General features: G+C 28.3%; 2 protein-coding genes across 2 annotated transcripts in view; both read right to left on the bottom strand.

Annotated features, from left to right (window-relative positions):
• The window catches only part of lsamp (limbic system associated membrane protein), a 509713-nt gene that overhangs the window by 473261 nt on the left and 16874 nt on the right, over window positions 1-19578 (bottom strand). The window lies entirely within an intron of this gene.
• On the bottom strand, window positions 16913-18391 carry LOC137085358 (erythroblast NAD(P)(+)--arginine ADP-ribosyltransferase-like). Its single transcript, XM_067451919.1, has 3 exons — window positions 18252-18391; window positions 18055-18148; window positions 16913-17975 (listed from the first exon to the last, which is right to left on the bottom strand). The coding sequence occupies exons 2-3, from the start codon at window positions 18103-18105 to the stop codon at window positions 17241-17243; spliced, it is 786 nt and encodes a 261-aa protein (XP_067308020.1). The 5' UTR covers window positions 18106-18148; window positions 18252-18391; the 3' UTR covers window positions 16913-17240.

Here is a 19578-nt window from a genome sequence, read left to right as displayed (position 1 = left end):
CGTAAAAGTGAATTTATTCAATTATCAAAAAAAAGTCAAAATGGACAAAATAAATCAAATTACGACAGTGTATACTATTACGTAAAAGTGAATTTATTCAATTATCACAAAAAGTCAAAATGGACAAAACAAGAAAATTACGACAGTGTATACTATTACATAAAAGTGAATTTATTCAATTATCACAAAAAGTCAAAATGGACAAAATAAGAAATTTACGACAGTGTATACTATTACGTAAAAGTGAATTTATTCAATTATCACAAAAAGTCAAAATGAAAAAAAACACGAAATTTACGACAGTGTATACTATTACGTAAAAGTGAATTTATTCAATTATCACAAAAAGTCAAAATGGACAAAATAAGAAATTTATGACATTGTATACTATTATGTAAAAATGAATTTATTCAATAATCACGAAAAGTCAAAATGGACAAAACAAGAACATTACGACAGTGTATACTATTACGTAAAAGTGAATTTATTTAATTATCACGAAAAGTCAAAATGGACAAAAGAAGAAATTTACGACAGTGTATACTATTACGTAAAAGTGAATTTATTCAATTATCACAAAAAGTCAAAATGGACAAAACAAGAAACTTACGACAGTGTATACTATTACGTAAAAGTGAATTTATTTAATTATCACAAAAAGTAAAAATGGACAAAACATGAAATTTACGACAGTGTATACTATTACGTAAAAGTGAATTTATTTAATTATCACGAAAAGTCAAAATGGACAAAAGAAGAAATTTACGACAGTGTATACTATTACGTAAAAGTGAATTAATTCAATAATCACAAAAAGTCAAAATGGACAAAATAAGAAATTTACGACAGTGTATACTATTACGTAAAAGTGAATTCATTCAATTATCACAAAAAGTCAAAATGGACAAAACAAGAAATTTACGACAGTGTATACTATTACGTAAAAGTGAATTTATTCAATTATCACAAAAAGTCAAAATGGACAAAAGAAGAAATTTACGACAGTGTATACTATTACGTAAAAGTGAATTTATTCAATTATCACGAAAAGTCAAAATGGACAAAACAAGAAAATTACGACAGAGTATACTATTACTTAAAAGTGAATTTATTCAATTATCACAAAAAGTCAAAATGGACAAAACAAGAAATTTACGACAGTGTATACTATTACGTAAAAGTGAATTTATTCAATTATCACAAAAAGTCAAAATGGTAAAATAAATCAAATTATGACAGTGTATACTATTACGTAAAAGTGAATTTATTCAATTATCACAAAAAGTCAAAATGGACAAAACATGAAACTTACGACAGTGTATACTATTACGTAAAAGTGAATTTATTCAATTATAACAAAAAGTCAAAATGGTAAAATAAATCAAATTAAGACAGTGTATACAATTACGTGAAAGTGAATTTATTTAATTATCACGAAAATTCAAAATGGACAAAACAAGCAAATTACGACAGTGTTTACTATTAAGTAAAAGTGAATTAATTCAATTATAACAAAAAGTCAAAATGGTAAAATAAATCAAATTACGACAGTGTATACTATTACGTAAAAGAGAATTTATTCAATTATCACAAAAAGTCCAAATGGATAAAATAAATCAAATTATGACAGTGTATTACGTAAAAGTGAATTTATTAAATTATCACAAAAAGTCAAAATGGACAAAACAAGAAATTTACGACAGTGTATACTATTACGTAAAAGTGAATTTATTCAATTATCAAAAAAAGTCAAAATGGACAAAATAAGAAAATTACGACAGTGTATACTATTACGTAAAAGTGAATTTATTCAATTATCACAAAAAGTCAAAATGGACAAAACAAGAAAATTACGACAGTGTATACTATTACGTAAAAGTGAATTTATTCAATTATCACAAAAAGTCAAAATGGACAAAACAAGAAATTTACGACAGTGTATACTATTACGTAAAAGTGAATTTATTCAATTATCAAAAAAAGTCAAAATGGACAAAATAAATCAAATTACGACAGTGTATACTATTACGTAAAAGTGAATTTATTCAATTATCACAAAAAGTCAAAATGGACAAAACAAGAAAATTACGACAGTGTATACTATTACATAAAAGTGAATTTATTCAATTATCACAAAAAGTCAAAATGGACAAAATAAGAAATTTACGACAGTGTATACTATTACGTAAAAGTGAATTTATTCAATTATCACAAAAAGTCAAAATTGAAAAAAAAACACGAAATTTACGACAGTGTATACTATTACGTAAAAGTGAATTTTTTCAATTATCACAAAAAGTCAAAATGGACAAAATAAGAAATTTACGACATTGTATACTATTATGTAAAAATGAATTCATTCAATAATCACGAAAAGTCAAAATGGACAAAACAAGAACATTACGACAGTGTATACTATTACGTAAAAGTGAATTTATTTAATTATCACGAAAAGTCAAAATGGACAAAAGAAGAAATTGACGACAGTGTATACTATTACGTAGAAGTGAATTTATTCAATTATCACAAAAAGTCAAAATGGACAAAACAAGAAATTTACGACAGTGTATACTATTACGCAAAAATGAATTTATTCAATAATCACGAAAAGTCAAAATGGACAAAACAAGAACATTACGACAGTGTATACTATTACGCAAAAGTGAATTTATTCAATAATCACGAAAAGTCAAAATGGACAAAAGAAGAAATTTACGACAGTGTATACTATTACGCAAAAGTGAATTTATTCAATTATCACGAAAAGTCAAAATGGACAAAAGAAGAAATTTACGACAGTGTATACTATTACGTAAAAGTGAATTTATTCAATTATCACAAAAAGTCAAAATGGACAAAAGAAGAAATTTATGACAGTGTATACTATTACGTAAAAGTGAATTTATTCAATTATCACAAAAAGTAAAAATGGGCAAAACAAGAAATTTACGACAGTGTATACTATTACGTAAAAGTGAATTTATTCAATAATCACGAAAAGTCAAAATGGACAAAACAAGAACATTACGACAGTGTATACTATTACGTAAAAGTGAATTTATTCAATTATCATGAAAAGTCAAAATGGACAAAAGAAGAAATTTACGACAGTGTATACTATTACGTAAAAGTTAATTTATTCAATTATCACGAAAAGTCAAAATGGACAAAAGAAGAAATTTACGACAGTGTATACTATTACGTAAAAGTGAATTTATTCAATTATCACAAAAAGTCAAAATGGACAAAACAAGAAATTTACGACAGTGTATACTATTAAGTAAAAGTGAATTAATTCAATTATAACAAAAAGTCAAAATGGTAAAATAAATCAAATTAAGACAGTGTATACAATTAAGTGAAAGTGAATTTATTTAATTATCACGAAAATTCAAAATGGACAAAACAAGCAAATTACGACAGTGTTTACTATTAAGTAAAAGTGAATTAATTCAATTATAACAAAAAGTCAAAATGGTAAAATAAATCAAATTACGACAGTGTATACTATTACGTAAAAGAGAATTTATTCAATTATCACAAAAAGTCCAAATGGATAAAATAAATCAAATTATGACAGTGTATACTATTACGTAAAAGTGAATTTATTAAATTGTCACAAAAAGTCAAAATGGAAAAAAAACACAAAATTTACGACAGTGTATACTATTACGTAAAAGTGAATTTATTCAATTATCACAAAAAGTCAAAATGGACAAAACAAGAAAATTACGACAGTGTATACTATTACACAAAAGTGAATTTATTCAATAATCACGAAAAGTCAAAATGGACAAAACAAGAAATTTACGACAGTGTATACTATTACGTAAAAGTGAATTTATTCAATTATCACAAAAAGTCAAAATGGACAAAACAAGAAATTTATGACAGTGTATACTATTACGTAAAAGTGAATTTATTAAATTGTCACAAAAAGTCAAAATGGAAAAAAAACACAAAATTTACGACAGTGTATACTATTACGTAAAAGTGAATTTATTCAATTATCACAAAAAGTCAAAATGGACAAAACAAGAAAATTACGACAGTGTATACTATTACGTAAAAGTGAATTTATTCAATTATCACAAAAAGTCAAAATGGACAAAACAAGAAAATTACGACAGTGTATACTATTACGTAAAAGTGAATTTATTCAATTATCACAAAAAGTCAAAATGGACAAAACAAGAAATTTACGACAGTGTATACTATTACGTAAAAGTGAATTTATTCAAATATCAAAAAAAGTCAAAATGGACAAAATAAATCAAATTACGACAGTGTATAATATTACGTAAAAGTGAATTTATTCAATTATCACAAAAAGTCAAAATGAAAAAAAAACACAAAATTTACGACAGTGTATACTATTACGTAAAAGTGAATTTATTCAATTATCACAAAAAGTCAAAATGGACAAAACAAGAAATTTACGACAGTGTATACTATTACGTAAAAGTGAATTTATTCAATTATCACAAAACGTCAAAATGGACAAAACAAGAAATTTACGACAGTGTATACTATTACGTAAAAGTGAATTTATTCAATTATCACAAAACGTCAAAATGGACAAAACAAGAAAATTACGACAGTGTATAATATTACGTAAAAGTGAATTTATTCAATTATCACAAAAAGTCAAAATGGGAAAAAAACACGAAATTTACGACAGTGTATACTATTACGTAAAAGTGAATTTATTCAAATATCAAAAAAAGTCAAAATGGACAAAATAAATCAAATTACGACAGTGTATAATATTACGTAAAAGTGAATTTATTCAATTATCACAAAAAGTCAAAATGAAAAAAAAACACAAAATTTACGACAGTGTATACTATTACGTAAAAGTGAATTTATTCAATTATCACAAAAAGTCAAAATGGACAAAACAAGAAATTTACGACAGTGTATACTATTACGTAAAAGTGAATTTATTCAATTATCACAAAACGTCAAAATGGACAAAACAAGAAATTTACGACAGTGTATACTATTACGTAAAAGTGAATTTATTCAATTATCACAAAACGTCAAAATGGACAAAACAAGAAAATTACGACAGTGTATAATATTACGTAAAAGTGAATTTATTCAATTATCACAAAAAGTCAAAATGGGAAAAAAACACGAAATTTACGACAGTGTATACTATTACGTAAAAGTGAATTTATTCAATTATCACAAAAAGTCAAAATGGACAAAACAAGAAAATTACGACAGTGTATACTATTACGTAAAAGTGAATTTATTCAATTATCAAAAAAAGTCAAAATGGACAAAATAAATCAAATTACGACAGTGTATACTATTACATAAAAGTGAATTTATTCAATTATCGCAAAAAGTCAAAATGGGAAAAACAAGAAATTTACGACAGTGTATACTATTACGTAAAAGTGAATTTATTCAATTATCACAAAAAGTCAAAATGGACAAAACAAGAATATTACGACAGTGTATACTATTACGTAAAAGTGAATTTATTCAATTATCGCAAAAAGTCAAAATGGGAAAAACAAGAAATTTACGACAGTGTATACTATTACGTAAAAGAGAATTTATTCAATGATCACAAAAAGTCCAAATGGATAAAATAAATCAAATTATGACAGTGTATACTATTACGTAAAAGTGAATTTATTCAATTATCACAAAAAGTCAAAATGGACAAAACAAGAAAATTACGACAGTGTATACTATTACGTAAAAGTGAATTTATTCAATTATCACAAAAAGTCAAAATGGACAAAACAAGAAATTTACGACAGTGTATACTATTACGTAAAAGTGAATTTATTCAATTATCAAAAAAAAGTCAAAATGGACAAAATAAATCAAATTACGACAGTGTATACTATTACGTAAAAGTGAATTTATTCAATTATCACAAAAAGTCAAAATGGACAAAACAAGAAAATTACGACAGTGTATACTATTACATAAAAGTGAATTTATTCAATTATCACAAAAAGTCAAAATGGACAAAATAAGAAATTTACGACAGTGTATACTATTACGTAAAAGTGAATTTATTCAATTATCACAAAAAGTCAAAATGAAAAAAAACACGAAATTTACGACAGTGTATACTATTACGTAAAAGTGAATTTATTCAATTATCACAAAAAGTCAAAATGGACAAAATAAGAAATTTATGACATTGTATACTATTATGTAAAAATGAATTTATTCAATAATCACGAAAAGTCAAAATGGACAAAACAAGAACATTACGACAGTGTATACTATTACGCAAAAGTGAATTTATTCAATTATCACAAAAAGTCAAAATGGACAAAACAAGAAATTTACGACAGTGTATACTATTACGCAAAAATGAATTTATTCAATAATCACGAAAAGTCAAAATGGACAAAACAAGAACATTACGACAGTGTATACTATTACGCAAAAGTGAATTTATTCAATAATCACGAAAAGTCAAAATGGACAAAAGAAGAAATTTACGACAGTGTATACTATTACGCAAAAGTGAATTTATTCAATTATCACGAAAAGTCAAAATGGACAAAAGAAGAAATTTACGACAGTGTATACTATTACGTAAAAGTGAATTTATTCAATTATCACAAAAATTCAAAATGGACAAAAGAAGAAATTTACGACAGTGTATACTATTACGTAAAAGTGAATTTATTCAATTATCACAAAAAGTCAAAATGGACAAAAGAAGAAATTTACGACAGTGTATACTATTACGTAAAAGTGAATTTATTCAATTATCACAAAAAGTCAAAATGGACAAAAGAAGAAATTTACGACAGTGTATACTATTACGTAAAAGTGAATTTATTCAATTATCACAAAAAGTCAAAATGGACAAAACAAGAACATTACGACAGTGTATACTATTACGTAAAAGTGAATTCATTCAAATATTAAAAAAAGTCAAAATGGACAAAACAAGAAATTTACGACAGTGTATACTATTACGTAAAAGTTGATTTATTCAATTATCACGAAAAGTCAAAATGGACAAAAGAAGAAATTTACGACAGTGTATACTATTACGTAAAAGTGAATTTATTTAATTATCACGAAAATTCAAAATGTTCAAAACAAGCAAATTACGACAGTGTTTACTATTAAGTAAAAGTGAATTAATTCAATTATAACAAAAAGTCAAAATGGTAAAATAAATCAAATTACGACAGTGTATACTATTACATAAAAGTGAATTTATTCAATTATCACAAAAAGTCAAAATGGACAAAATAAGAAATTTACGACAGTGTATACTATTACGTAAAAGTGAATTTATTCAATTATCACAAAAAGTCAAAATGAAAAAAAACACGAAATTTACGACAGTGTATACTATTACGTAAAAGTGAATTTATTCAATTATCACAAAAAGTCAAAATGGACAAAATAAGAAATTTATGACATTGTATACTATTATGTAAAAATGAATTTATTCAATAATCACGAAAAGTCAAAATGGACAAAACAAGAACATTACGACAGTGTATACTATTACGCAAAAGTGAATTTATTCAATAATCACGAAAAGTCAAAATGGACAAAAGAAGAAATTTACGAAGTGTATACTATTACGTAAAAGTGAATTCATTCAAATATTTAAAAAAGTCAAAATGGACAAAACAAGACATTTACGACAGTGTATACTATTACGTAAAAGTGAATTTATTCAATTATCATGAAAAGTCAAAATGGACAAAAGAAGAAATTTACAACAGTGTATACTATTACGTAAAAGTTAATTTATTCAATTATCACGAAAAGTCAAAATGGACAAAAGAAGAAATTTACGACAGTGTATACTATTAAGTAAAAGTGAATTAATTCAATTATAACAAAAAGTCAAAATGGTAAAATAAATCAAATTAAGACAGTGTATACAATTACGTGAAAGTGAATTTATTTAATTATCACGAAAATTCAAAATGGACAAAACAAGCAAATTACGACAGTGTTTACTATTAAGTAAAAGTGAATTAATTCAATTATAACAAAAAGTCAAAATGGTAAAATAAATCAAATTACGACAGTGTATACTATTACGTAAAAGAGAATTTATTCAATTATCACAAAAAGTCCAAATGGATAAAATAAATCAAATTATGACAGTGTATACTATTACGTAAAAGTGAATTTATTCAATTATCACAAAAAGTCAAAATGGACAAAATAAGAAATTTATGACAGTGTATACTATTACGTAAAAGTGAATTTATTCAATTATCACAAAAAGTCAAAATGGACAAAACAAGAAAATTACGACAGTGTATACTATTACGTAAAAGTGAATTTATTCAATTATCACAAAAAGTCAAAATGGACAAAACAAGAAATTTACGACAGTGTATACTATTACGTAAAAGTGAATTTATTCAATTATCAAAAAAAGTAAAAATGGACAAAATAAATCAAATTACGACAGTGTATACTATTACGTAAAAGTGAATTTATTCAATTATCACAAAAAGTCAAAATGGACAAAACAAGAAAATTACGACAGTGTATACTATTACGTAAAAGTGAATTTATTTAATTATCACAAAAAGTCAAAATGGACAAAATAAGACATTTACGACAGTGTATACTATTACGTAAAAGTGAATTTATTCAATTATCACAAAAAGTCAAAATGGACAAAATAAGACATTTACGACAGTGTATACTATTACGTAAAAGTGAATTTATTCAATTATCACAAAAAGTCAAAATTGAAAAAAAACACGAAATTTACGACAGTGTATACTATTACGTAAAAGTGAATTTATTCAATTATCACAAAAAGTCAAAATGGACAAAATAAGAAATTTACGACATTGTATACTATTATGTAAAAATGAATTCATTCAATAATCACGAAAAGTCAAAATGGACAAAACAAGAAAATTACGACAGTGTATACTATTACGTAAAAGTGAATTTATTTAATTATCACGAAAAGTCAAAATGGACAAAAGAAGAAATTGACGACAGTGTATACTATTACGCAAAAGTGAATTTATTCAATTATCACGAAAAGTCAAAATGGACAAAAGAAGAAATTTACGACAGTGTATACTATTACGTAAAAGTGAATTTATTCAATTATCACAAAAATTCAAAATGGACAAAAGAAGAAATTTACGACAGTGTATACTATTACGTAAAAGTGAATTTATTCAATTATCACAAAAAGTCAAAATGGACAAAAGAAGAAATTTACGACAGTGTATACTATTACGTAAAAGTGAATTTATTCAATAATCACGAAAAGTCAAAATGGACAAAACAAGAACATTACGACAGTGTATACTATTACGTAAAAGTGAATTCATTCAAATATTAAAAAAAGTCAAAATGGACAAAACAAGAAATTTACGACAGTGTATACTATTACGTAAAAGTTAATTTATTCAATTATCACGAAAAGTCAAAATGGACAAAAGAAGAAATTTACGACAGTGTATACTATTACGTAAAAGTGAATTTATTTAATTATCACGAAAATTCAAAATGTTCAAAACAAGCAAATTACGACAGTGTTTACTATTAAGTAAAAGTGAATTTATTCAATAATCACGAAAAGTCAAAATGGACAAAAGAAGAAATTTACGAAGTGTATACTATTACGTAAAAGTGAATTCATTCAAATATTTAAAAAAGTCAAAATGGACAAAACAAGACATTTACGACAGTGTATACTATTACGTAAAAGTGAATTTATTCAATTATCATGAAAAGTCAAAATGGACAAAAGAAGAAATTTACAACAGTGTATACTATTACGTAAAAGTTAATTTATTCAATTATCACGAAAAGTCAAAATGGACAAAAGAAGAAATTTACGACAGTGTATACTATTACGTAAAAGTGAATTTATTCAATTATCACAAAAAGTCAAAATGGACAAAACAAGAAATTTACGACAGTGTATACTATTAAGTAAAAGTGAATTAATTCAATTATAACAAAAAGTCAAAATGGTAAAATAAATCAAATTAAGACAGTGTATACAATTACGTGAAAGTGAATTTATTTAATTATCACGAAAATTCAAAATGGACAAAACAAGCAAATTACGACAGTGTTTACTATTAAGTAAAAGTGAATTAATTCAATTATAACAAAAAGTCAAAATGGTAAAATAAATCAAATTACGACAGTGTATACTATTACGTAAAAGAGAATTTATTCAATTATCACAAAAAGTCCAAATGGATAAAATAAATCAAATTATGACAGTGTATACTATTACGTAAAAGTGAATTTATTCAATTATCACAAAAAGTCAAAATGGACAAAATAAGAAATTTATGACAGTGTATTACGTAAAAGTGAATTTATTAAATTGTCACAAAAAGTCAAAATGGAAAAAAAACACAAAATTTACGACAGTGTATACTATTACGTAAAAGTGAATTTATTCAATTATCACAAAAAGTCAAAATGGACAAAACAAGAAAATTACGACAGTGTATACTATTACGTAAAAGTGAATTTATTCAATTATCACAAAAAGTCAAAATGGACAAAACAAGAAATTTACGACAGTGTATACTATTACGTAAAAGTGAATTTATTCAATTATCAAAAAAAGTCAAAATGGACAAAATAAGAAAATTACGACAGTGTATACTATTACGTAAAAGTGAATTTATTCAATTATCACAAAAAGTCAAAATGGACAAAACAAGAAAATTACGACAGTGTATACTATTACGTAAAAGTGAATTTATTCAATTATCACAAAAAGTCAAAATGGACAAAATAAATCAAATTACGACAGTGTATACTATTACGTAAAAGTGAATTTATTCAATTATCACAAAAAGTCAAAATGGACAAAACAAGAAAATTATGACAGTGTATACTATTACGTAAAAGTGAATTTATTCAATTATCACAAAAAGTCAAAATGGACAAAACAAGAAAATTATGACAGTGTATACTATTACATAAAAGTGAATTTATTCAATTATCACAAAAAGTCAAAATGGACAAAATAAGAAATTTACGACAGTGTATACTATTACGTAAAAGTGAATTTATTCAATTATCACAAAAAGTCAAAATTGAAAAAAAACACGAAATTTACGACAGTGTATACTATTACGTAAAAGTGAATTTATTCAATTATCACAAAAAGTCAAAATGGACAAAATAAGAAATTTACGACATTGTATACTATTATGTAAAAATGAATTCATTCAATAATCACGAAAAGTCAAAATGGACAAAACAAGAACATTACGACAGTGTATACTATTACGTAAAAGTGAATTTATTTAATTATCACGAAAAGTCAAAATGGACAAAAGAAGAAATTGACGACAGTGTATACTATTACGTAGAAGTGAATTTATTCAATTATCACAAAAAGTCAAAATGGACAAAACAAGACATTTACGACAGTGTATACTATTACGCAAAAATGAATTTATTCAATAATCACGAAAAGTCAAAATGGACAAAACAAGAACATTACGACAGTGTATACTATTACGCAAAAGTGAATTTATTCAATAATCACGAAAAGTCAAAATGGACAAAAGAAGAAATTTACGACAGTGTATACTATTACGCAAAAGTGAATTTATTCAATTATCACGAAAAGTCAAAATGGACAAAAGAAGAAATTTACGACAGTGTATACTATTATGTAAAAGTGAATTTATTCAATTATCACAAAAATTCAAAATGGACAAAAGAAGAAATTTACGACAGTGTATACTATTACGTAAAAGTGAATTTATTCAATTATCACAAAAAGTCAAAATGGACAAAAGAAGAAATTTACGACAGTGTATACTATTACGTAAAAGTGAATTTATTCAATAATCACGAAAAGTCAAAATGGACAAAACAAGAACATTACGACAGTGTATACTATTACGTAAAAGTGAATTCATTCAAATATTAAAAAAAGTCAAAATGGACAAAACAAGAAATTTACGACAGTGTATACTATTACGTAAAAGTTAATTTATTCAATTATCACGAAAAGTCAAAATGGACAAAAGAAGAAATTTACGACAGTGTTTACTATTACGTAAAAGTGAATTAATTCAATTATCACGAAAATTCAAAATGTTCAAAACAAGCAAATTACGACAGTGTTTACTATTAAGTAAAAGTGAATTAATTCAATTATAACAAAAAGTCAAAATGGTAAAATAAATCAAATTACGACAGTGTATACTATTACGTAAAAGAGAATTTATTCAATTATCACAAAAAGTCCAAATGGATAAAATAAATCAAATTACGACAGTGTATACTATTATGTAAAAGTGAATTTATTAAATTGTCACAAAAAGTCAAAATGGAAAAAAACACAAAATTTACGACAGTGTATACTATTACGTAAAAGTGAATTTATTCAATTATCACAAAAAGTCAAAATGGACAAAACAAGAAAATTACGACAGTGTATACTATTACGTAAAAGTGAATTTATTCAATTATTACAAAAAGTCAAAATGGACAAAACAAGAAAATTACGACAGTGTATACTATTACGTAAAAGTGAATTTATTCAATTATCACAAAAAGTCAAAATGGACAAAACAAGAAATTTACGACAGTGTATACTATTACGTAAAAGTGAATTTATTCAATTATCAAAAAAAGTCAAAATGGACAAAATAAATCAAATTACGACAGTGTATACTATTACGTAAAAGTGAATTTATTCAATTATCACAAAAAGTCAAAATGAAAAAAAAAACACAAAATTTACGACAGTGTATACTATTACGTAAAAGTGAATTTATTCAATTATCACAAAAAGTCAAAATGGACAAAAGAAGAAATTTACGACAGTGTATACTATTACGTAAAAGTGAATTTATTCAATTATCACAAAAAGTCAAAATGGGAAAAAAACACGAAATTTACGACAGTGTATACTATTACATAAAAGTGAATTTATTCAATTATCACAAAAAGTCAAAATGGACAAAACAAGAAAATTACGACAGTGTATACTATTACGTAAAAGTGAATTTATTCAATTATCAAAAAAAGTCAAAATGGACAAAATAAATCAAATTACGACAGTGTATACTATTACGTAAAAGTGAATTTATTCAATTATCGCAAAAAGTCAAAATGGGAAAAACAAGAAATTTACGACAGTGTATACTATTACGTAAAAGTGAATTTATTCAATTATCACAAAAAGTCAAAATGGACAAAACAAGAAAATTACGACAGTGTATACTATTACGTAAAAGTGAATTTATTCAATTATCACAAAAAGTCAAAATGGACAAAACAAGAATATTACGACAGTGTATACTATTACGTAAAAGTGAATTTATTCAATTATCACAAAAAGTCAAAATGGACAAAACAAGAAATTTACGACAGTGTATACTATTACGTAAAAGTGAATTTATTCAATTATCACAAAAAGTCAAAATGGACAAAACAAGAATATTACGACAGTGTATACTATTACATAAAAGTGGACTTATTCAATTATCACAAAAAGTCAAAATGGACAAAACAAGAAAATTACCACAGTGTATACTATTATGTAAAAGTGAATTTATTCAATTATTAATAATTCAATTAAAATTCTTTAATATAAACACTGTGTCCTTCATCCTGTTATCTGGCGGCCATTACATAAATGGGAAGTGGCATGTCTTTGTGTTTTTGGCTCCTGTTCAGCTCTGGAAGGCTAATTTTGAGTGTAAAGAACAACATATTAATGGGTGGATATGATTAGATTAGATTAATATTTTTGTAAGGGGACAATGCAATTTCATAAAAACACAAACAAACATGAGTAAACAAGCCAGAATTAGCCCAAAGGCTATTTTTCATCTGTAGTCCCCTGGCCCAGATGTTAAAAGAGCAATAAAATATGACAGAAATATACATAGTTAGTAACAACACAAGATAAATCAGAGGAACATTACTTACAAATGACAAATGCACAAAACGTCTCGGTTACATATGTAACCCTCGCAGGGACCGGAGACGTAATGTCAGTGACTGACGAATGGGGGTTTCGCTTAGAAGCCAAATGGTGTCTCATCTGAATTTGCCTCACCGGCTCGTCATCCTCAATAAACCGTCTCCGGAGAAATAACTCCGATCTTTCAAGTATTCATACACTGTAAAAAATTATTAAAAAACAAAATTACCTGTTCATTGAAATAAAAAAATTGAGTTAATACAATGAACATTTTTTGAGATTCAACAACCTTTATTAAAATATTATTAAAAGATTTTATAAGCATATTGGGTAATTGTGTGTGTGTTTTATTTGTGATGTCGCAGTGAAACATGACAAATAGTGCTATTTTCATGATTTATCAATTTTTTTTATGTGGTTCAGATACAATAGTATTTTGGGTTTCTATTTATTAAACAAATTTCCTTCATTATATCAACTTAATTTTTTTAAGGCAACCAGGTGACTTACTTTTTCAAGTTAAACCAACAAAACATTTTTACAGTTCTTGTGTAATCGACGAGCCATCCTAAATAAACCCGCCTCTTGCCTGATACCAAGAAATGTTGAATATTCTGCTCTAATCTGACCTCTGACCTGTGCGGTGTCCAGAATAATAATCCTCCGCTGTGTGTTAATAGGCCAGAGGAGAACTGAGTCTGGTTTCTCAAAGGTTTATTTTTCTCCATCACGCCCTGATGGAGTTTCGGTTCCTTTGGTCGCCTTTGGCTTGGCTTGCTCAGTTGGGGACACTAACATTATGATCAAAGTTATTCAACTAAATATACAAATAAAATTAATTAATTAGGTCTTATTTAAGTCTATAAACTATAATCCTGATCTGCCAACATTGTCTCTCTATGATAAATTAAAATAAGCTGATAACATCACTGTTTACTCCAGAACGACTGTACAGCCAAATCTAATTCTGCTGCAGTATTGTCCTGTTTAACACTGAAGCTGCTCTGACACAATCGGCATTGGAGAAGAGCGATAGAAATAAAGATGATTGATTGATTGATTATATACCCACCTGGTGGGGCGGAGTTACACTATGCAAATTCCGCATGCCCAAGACATTGGGCGTTTTCTAGATCTCAAAGATGATTGGCTTCTAGGCGAAACCCCCATTCGTCAGTCATTGACGTTACTCAGATTGATCGTACGAAAGCGAACCAGTTTTAATAAAACAGGGAAAAAAATAAACAAACAAAGAAACAAGCAAAATGCAGAAAGAAGGCAGAAAAGCAAGACTAATACTGTAGTGAAACAAGATCACAGTCTCAGTAACCACAGACAAAAGCCAAGATTCGATCAGGCACAGGACAGAAGACAAGAGGAGAATATAAAGGGTGACAAACAAACTAAAACAGGTGTGAGTCCTAATGTGATAACAAGGAAACAAGAGGGGCAGAGTAACAATAGACACCACAAACAAGTCCAAAGCTGATCAGAGGCCTGTTGCATGAAGTAGGTTTAGAGTTGACAAATCTAGATAAAGCCAACCTGTTTTAGATCAAGTTCAACCGTTTCTCAAAACTCGGTATAAACTTTCTTTGTCAACTCAGGTTTTTTAATAGGCCAGAGGAGAACTGGCACCTGTTTCTCTCAAGGTTTTGTTCTCCTTTCTGGCCCTGAAGGAGTTTTGGTTCCTTGCCACCGTTACCTTTGGCTTTTGGCTTGCTCAGTTGGGGACACCTAAATTTCTACTAGATTACAGATATGCCCGCATTGAGACTATAGTTCCTATATATATGATAATTGAAATGAGCTGGATAACATCACTGTTTTCACCAGAGCAGCCTGAAACAAATTATGTTGCATTATCTTCCTGTAGACACTGTGAAGCTGCTTTGAAACATTTGGACTTGTAAAACGTGCAATATAAATAAAGGTGATATGATTTGATATGAACAAGTCCAAAAAAACAAAAAAAAGACAAACTCCAAAATTTTATGCAAAAGTTCTGAAAATCGACAAAAAGTCAAAAATTGAGAGATATACTAAGATCAAATGTTTAAATCCCCCCCCCCAAAAAAAAGCTACATTTTGAGCGTAAAGATCAAGGTAGCACTTTATTTTAAGGTTCAGTTATAAACTATCAATTAGTTGCTTATTACACTGGAAAAAATGCTTTTCTTACTTAGTATTTTTGTCTTGTTCCTAGTCAAAATATCTAACATTTCTTAAATCAAGATTTATTTACTAGACAAGTAAAAGTTATTGTTTTGTTTTGGGAAAAATAACTCAAAATTAAGAGTGATTTTGCTGAAAATAAGCAAAATAATCTGCCAACGGAGTAAGCAAAATAATCTTAATTCTTAATTACTTAGTAAATGTTTCTTAATGTAAGAATTTTTAGATATTTTGACTAGAAACAAGACAAAAATACTAAGTAAGAAAAGCATTTTTCCAGTGTAATAAGATGTGTAAAAATAATTGATAGTTTATAACTGAACCTTAAAATAAACTGTTACCTTGTTCTTTACACTCAAAATGTAAATATTACATGCATATTACTATGATAATGCCTTATTCTGCATGAGCTTATTCTACATCCCTTAATCCGACCCAATACCTAAACTTAACCGCTACAAAAACTACCTTACTAACTATTAATAAGCAGTAAATTAGGAGTTTATTGAGGCAAAAGTCGTAGTTAATAGTGAATACGTGTTCCCCATACTAAAGTGTTACCAAGAACAACATAAATGGGTGGATATGGAGAAAGAGTAGAAAGCCTCTCTCAGATCGACTCTTGCTTCACCTAAACCCACTGGAGTTATACTCTTCCCAACTTAAGATTGATGTAAGATTTTCAACATCACATGATAATGTTCTGAAACAATATTTCCCTATATTTCCCCAAGTTTTTTGCTTTATGTTCCCACTGTAACATGCTAACACAAAATGTTTCATCAAAGAGAATCATGAGAGAAAATAAGATGCTTTGAGAGATTTATTTGGTTTACAGAAGTTGAACATGAAAAAAAAAAGCTCAACACATTATTTTTCTGATGATTACTTTTTTAAAAACGAACCATACATTGTTCTGTGCAATAAAACAAGACAATCAATGTCAACAAGAAACATGCAGTATCAAAATACAACTGGTTAGTAGTTACACAATTAGATTACATTTTTACTAATGTTAAAATTAGTACAACATTAAAGAAAGCAGGTTGTTTTTGTGTGCTGAACTGATATACTGTTTATGATTATGTCATACACATAGAAAGCACTTTGTTCAACACACATTATAGGGTTTTTCTATGGTCTTGGTTTAGTTGTTGAATAAAGCACAATTCAGAGCACTTCTTGTTCCAGTGCTCTTTAAAACAAACACAGTCTCACACCAGAGATTTGCCTGAAATTGTCGTGTCTTTGCAGCGGTGATTTTAAACGTCTCATAAGGAGGAATCAGCACCTCTTTCTCATAAGGATGCCTAGAATAATTTGTCACATGAACACCTTCACAAGTGTGGATTTCAAAGCAAGATTTCTTTCCAAAACTTTTTGCTCTGCCACGATAAAGAGAGGAGGATGTAAATGAGCCAAAACGAACTTCTGTAAAAACACTCCCATTGAATTGATCATTTGTACCACGAAAAGTATTAAAGCATCTTTTTTGTGTTTTCTTCAGAATCTGTATTGCATCTGTTAATAGAAACTGAAGTGAATACCATGTGTATTTCCTCTCTGTGTAGTTTTGTTTGCCATGACGAGTGTCATTGTTGAATTTGCGATATATCTGAATATTTGAAATATTTGGGTGACTGTAGATATAGAGGGCAATTTTGTGTTTTTTTGTTAATTTGGGCGAAAACCAATCACGACTAACTTCCTTTTCACTTTCTTGCCAAGCCTTTTTAAAATCTTCAGAGTTATTGAGTTCCTTCTCCAGATAATTTGTCTCCACCTGTTTTTTCATGTCCTCTCTACAGCCAAAATATTGATCATCAACAGAATCCGGTGCCATATCCAATGGAAATATCTGTTCTTCAGCAATTCTGTGATCCTGAAACAAGAGGAATGATAATGATCACACCATCATCAGTGTTCATATCTGTAATATTCACACCAGAACTCAAGCTTACCTGTCCTAGAGCCACTGAACTGAGAAGAAGAGCTTCAATGATCAGCAGCATCTTGACTCAGTCAAATCCCTCAGATGATCTAGAAGAACAGATGCTAGAAGACAAGAAACAAATTTTATATTAAATCATATTATAAGGATATGCTGTGCATGGATTTGCACAATGAACCTGACCTTGTACTTTAACCCCAAACTCACCTGAAATACTGGTGTCTGTTTTCTTATTTTCAGGAGCTCAAGAGCAGAGATGAGATTCAGATCAGAAAAGTCATTCACTTTTAGACAGATGACAACGACTCTTCAAATGAGCAGATGAGGAGCTTGAAGCTTTATATAACACTAATAATGTATGCGTGTGTGTGTGTGTTTGTGTGTATGTGGGTGTGTTTTTCTGAGGAATACCGGCTGAAGTGTGATATTGTTGCTTTTAGCTCAAATGATCTCATCATTATGGAATGGGAAAACAAGGCTGAAATAACACCTTTACTTGCATAAGTTGTACTTTGAGCAGCTCTGACTTAGTTGTTTACAGTTGGGAGAAATATTCTGAACTAAACAAAATAACTTTTTGTACAAAACTGTGAATTTCCTGTAAAACACATGTTAACAGTTCAAACAAAGGTCTGCCTCCTTACTACTGGAGGGCCGATGTCCTACAGATTTGGTCTCCAACCCTAATCCAACACACCAGAACCAGCTAATCAATGTATCCTAAAATATACAATGTATCCCATATACCCTTAAATAGACAGCCAGCAAGAGAATACCCATAATGCATCAGTAGATTCATGGCAAATGAATTCCCTTGTATCCCTGACTCTTCTTCAATCTGCTTTCCAATCTGCCAGCCCAATGTGGGTACAGCATAATATAATACAGTTATACATTCTTTTTAAATTGATTATTACATTATTAGTTAAGGTTTTTACATGCTAGTTTCCATTTAAGGAGTTCAAGATAAATATTTTCATTAGTACTGGAGCTGCCATTTTTCTAAGTTTCATTCAATCCCATAATGCACCACAATATTGAGAGTAAGTACAATTACTCAACAGCTAGAGAATACTCATCATGCATTGTAAGGGTCATGCATTTCAATGGCCTACCATGCCAGACCCAAACACCTTGAGATGGCTTTCATGATAGCAGAACACAAGATCCAGGGAGCGAGGTTGGATCCAGATTAAGGGGGAGGAGTTGGGAAGGTTAAGGGTTGGATCCAGATCAAAGGGGTGTAGTTGGGTAGGTTTAGGGTGGGATCCAAATTCAGGGGGTGGAGTTGGGTAGGTTTAGGATTGGACCAGATCCAGGGGGTGGAGTTGGGTAGGTTTAGGGTTAGATCCAGATCATCACCGACCAGTGATGCTAATTTGCAATCATGCCACCGGCCTCACACCATTCTCTCAGGACTCTCGCCCGCCCTGCTCATCACACACAGAGACTCAGTTTCATATCAGAGTCACGTATGATCTTACCTATGTATCTCCAGTTTACATTGAGGATTCTCCAGTCCAGCAGAGAGCAG

The sequence above is a fragment of the Pseudorasbora parva genome, chromosome 8 (assembly GCF_024679245.1).
Source record: "Pseudorasbora parva isolate DD20220531a chromosome 8, ASM2467924v1, whole genome shotgun sequence".
Taxonomy (NCBI): domain Eukaryota; kingdom Metazoa; phylum Chordata; class Actinopteri; order Cypriniformes; family Gobionidae; genus Pseudorasbora; species Pseudorasbora parva.
Note: the sequence above shows the minus strand (reverse complement) of the source record. Positions and strands in the feature narration are given on the sequence as shown.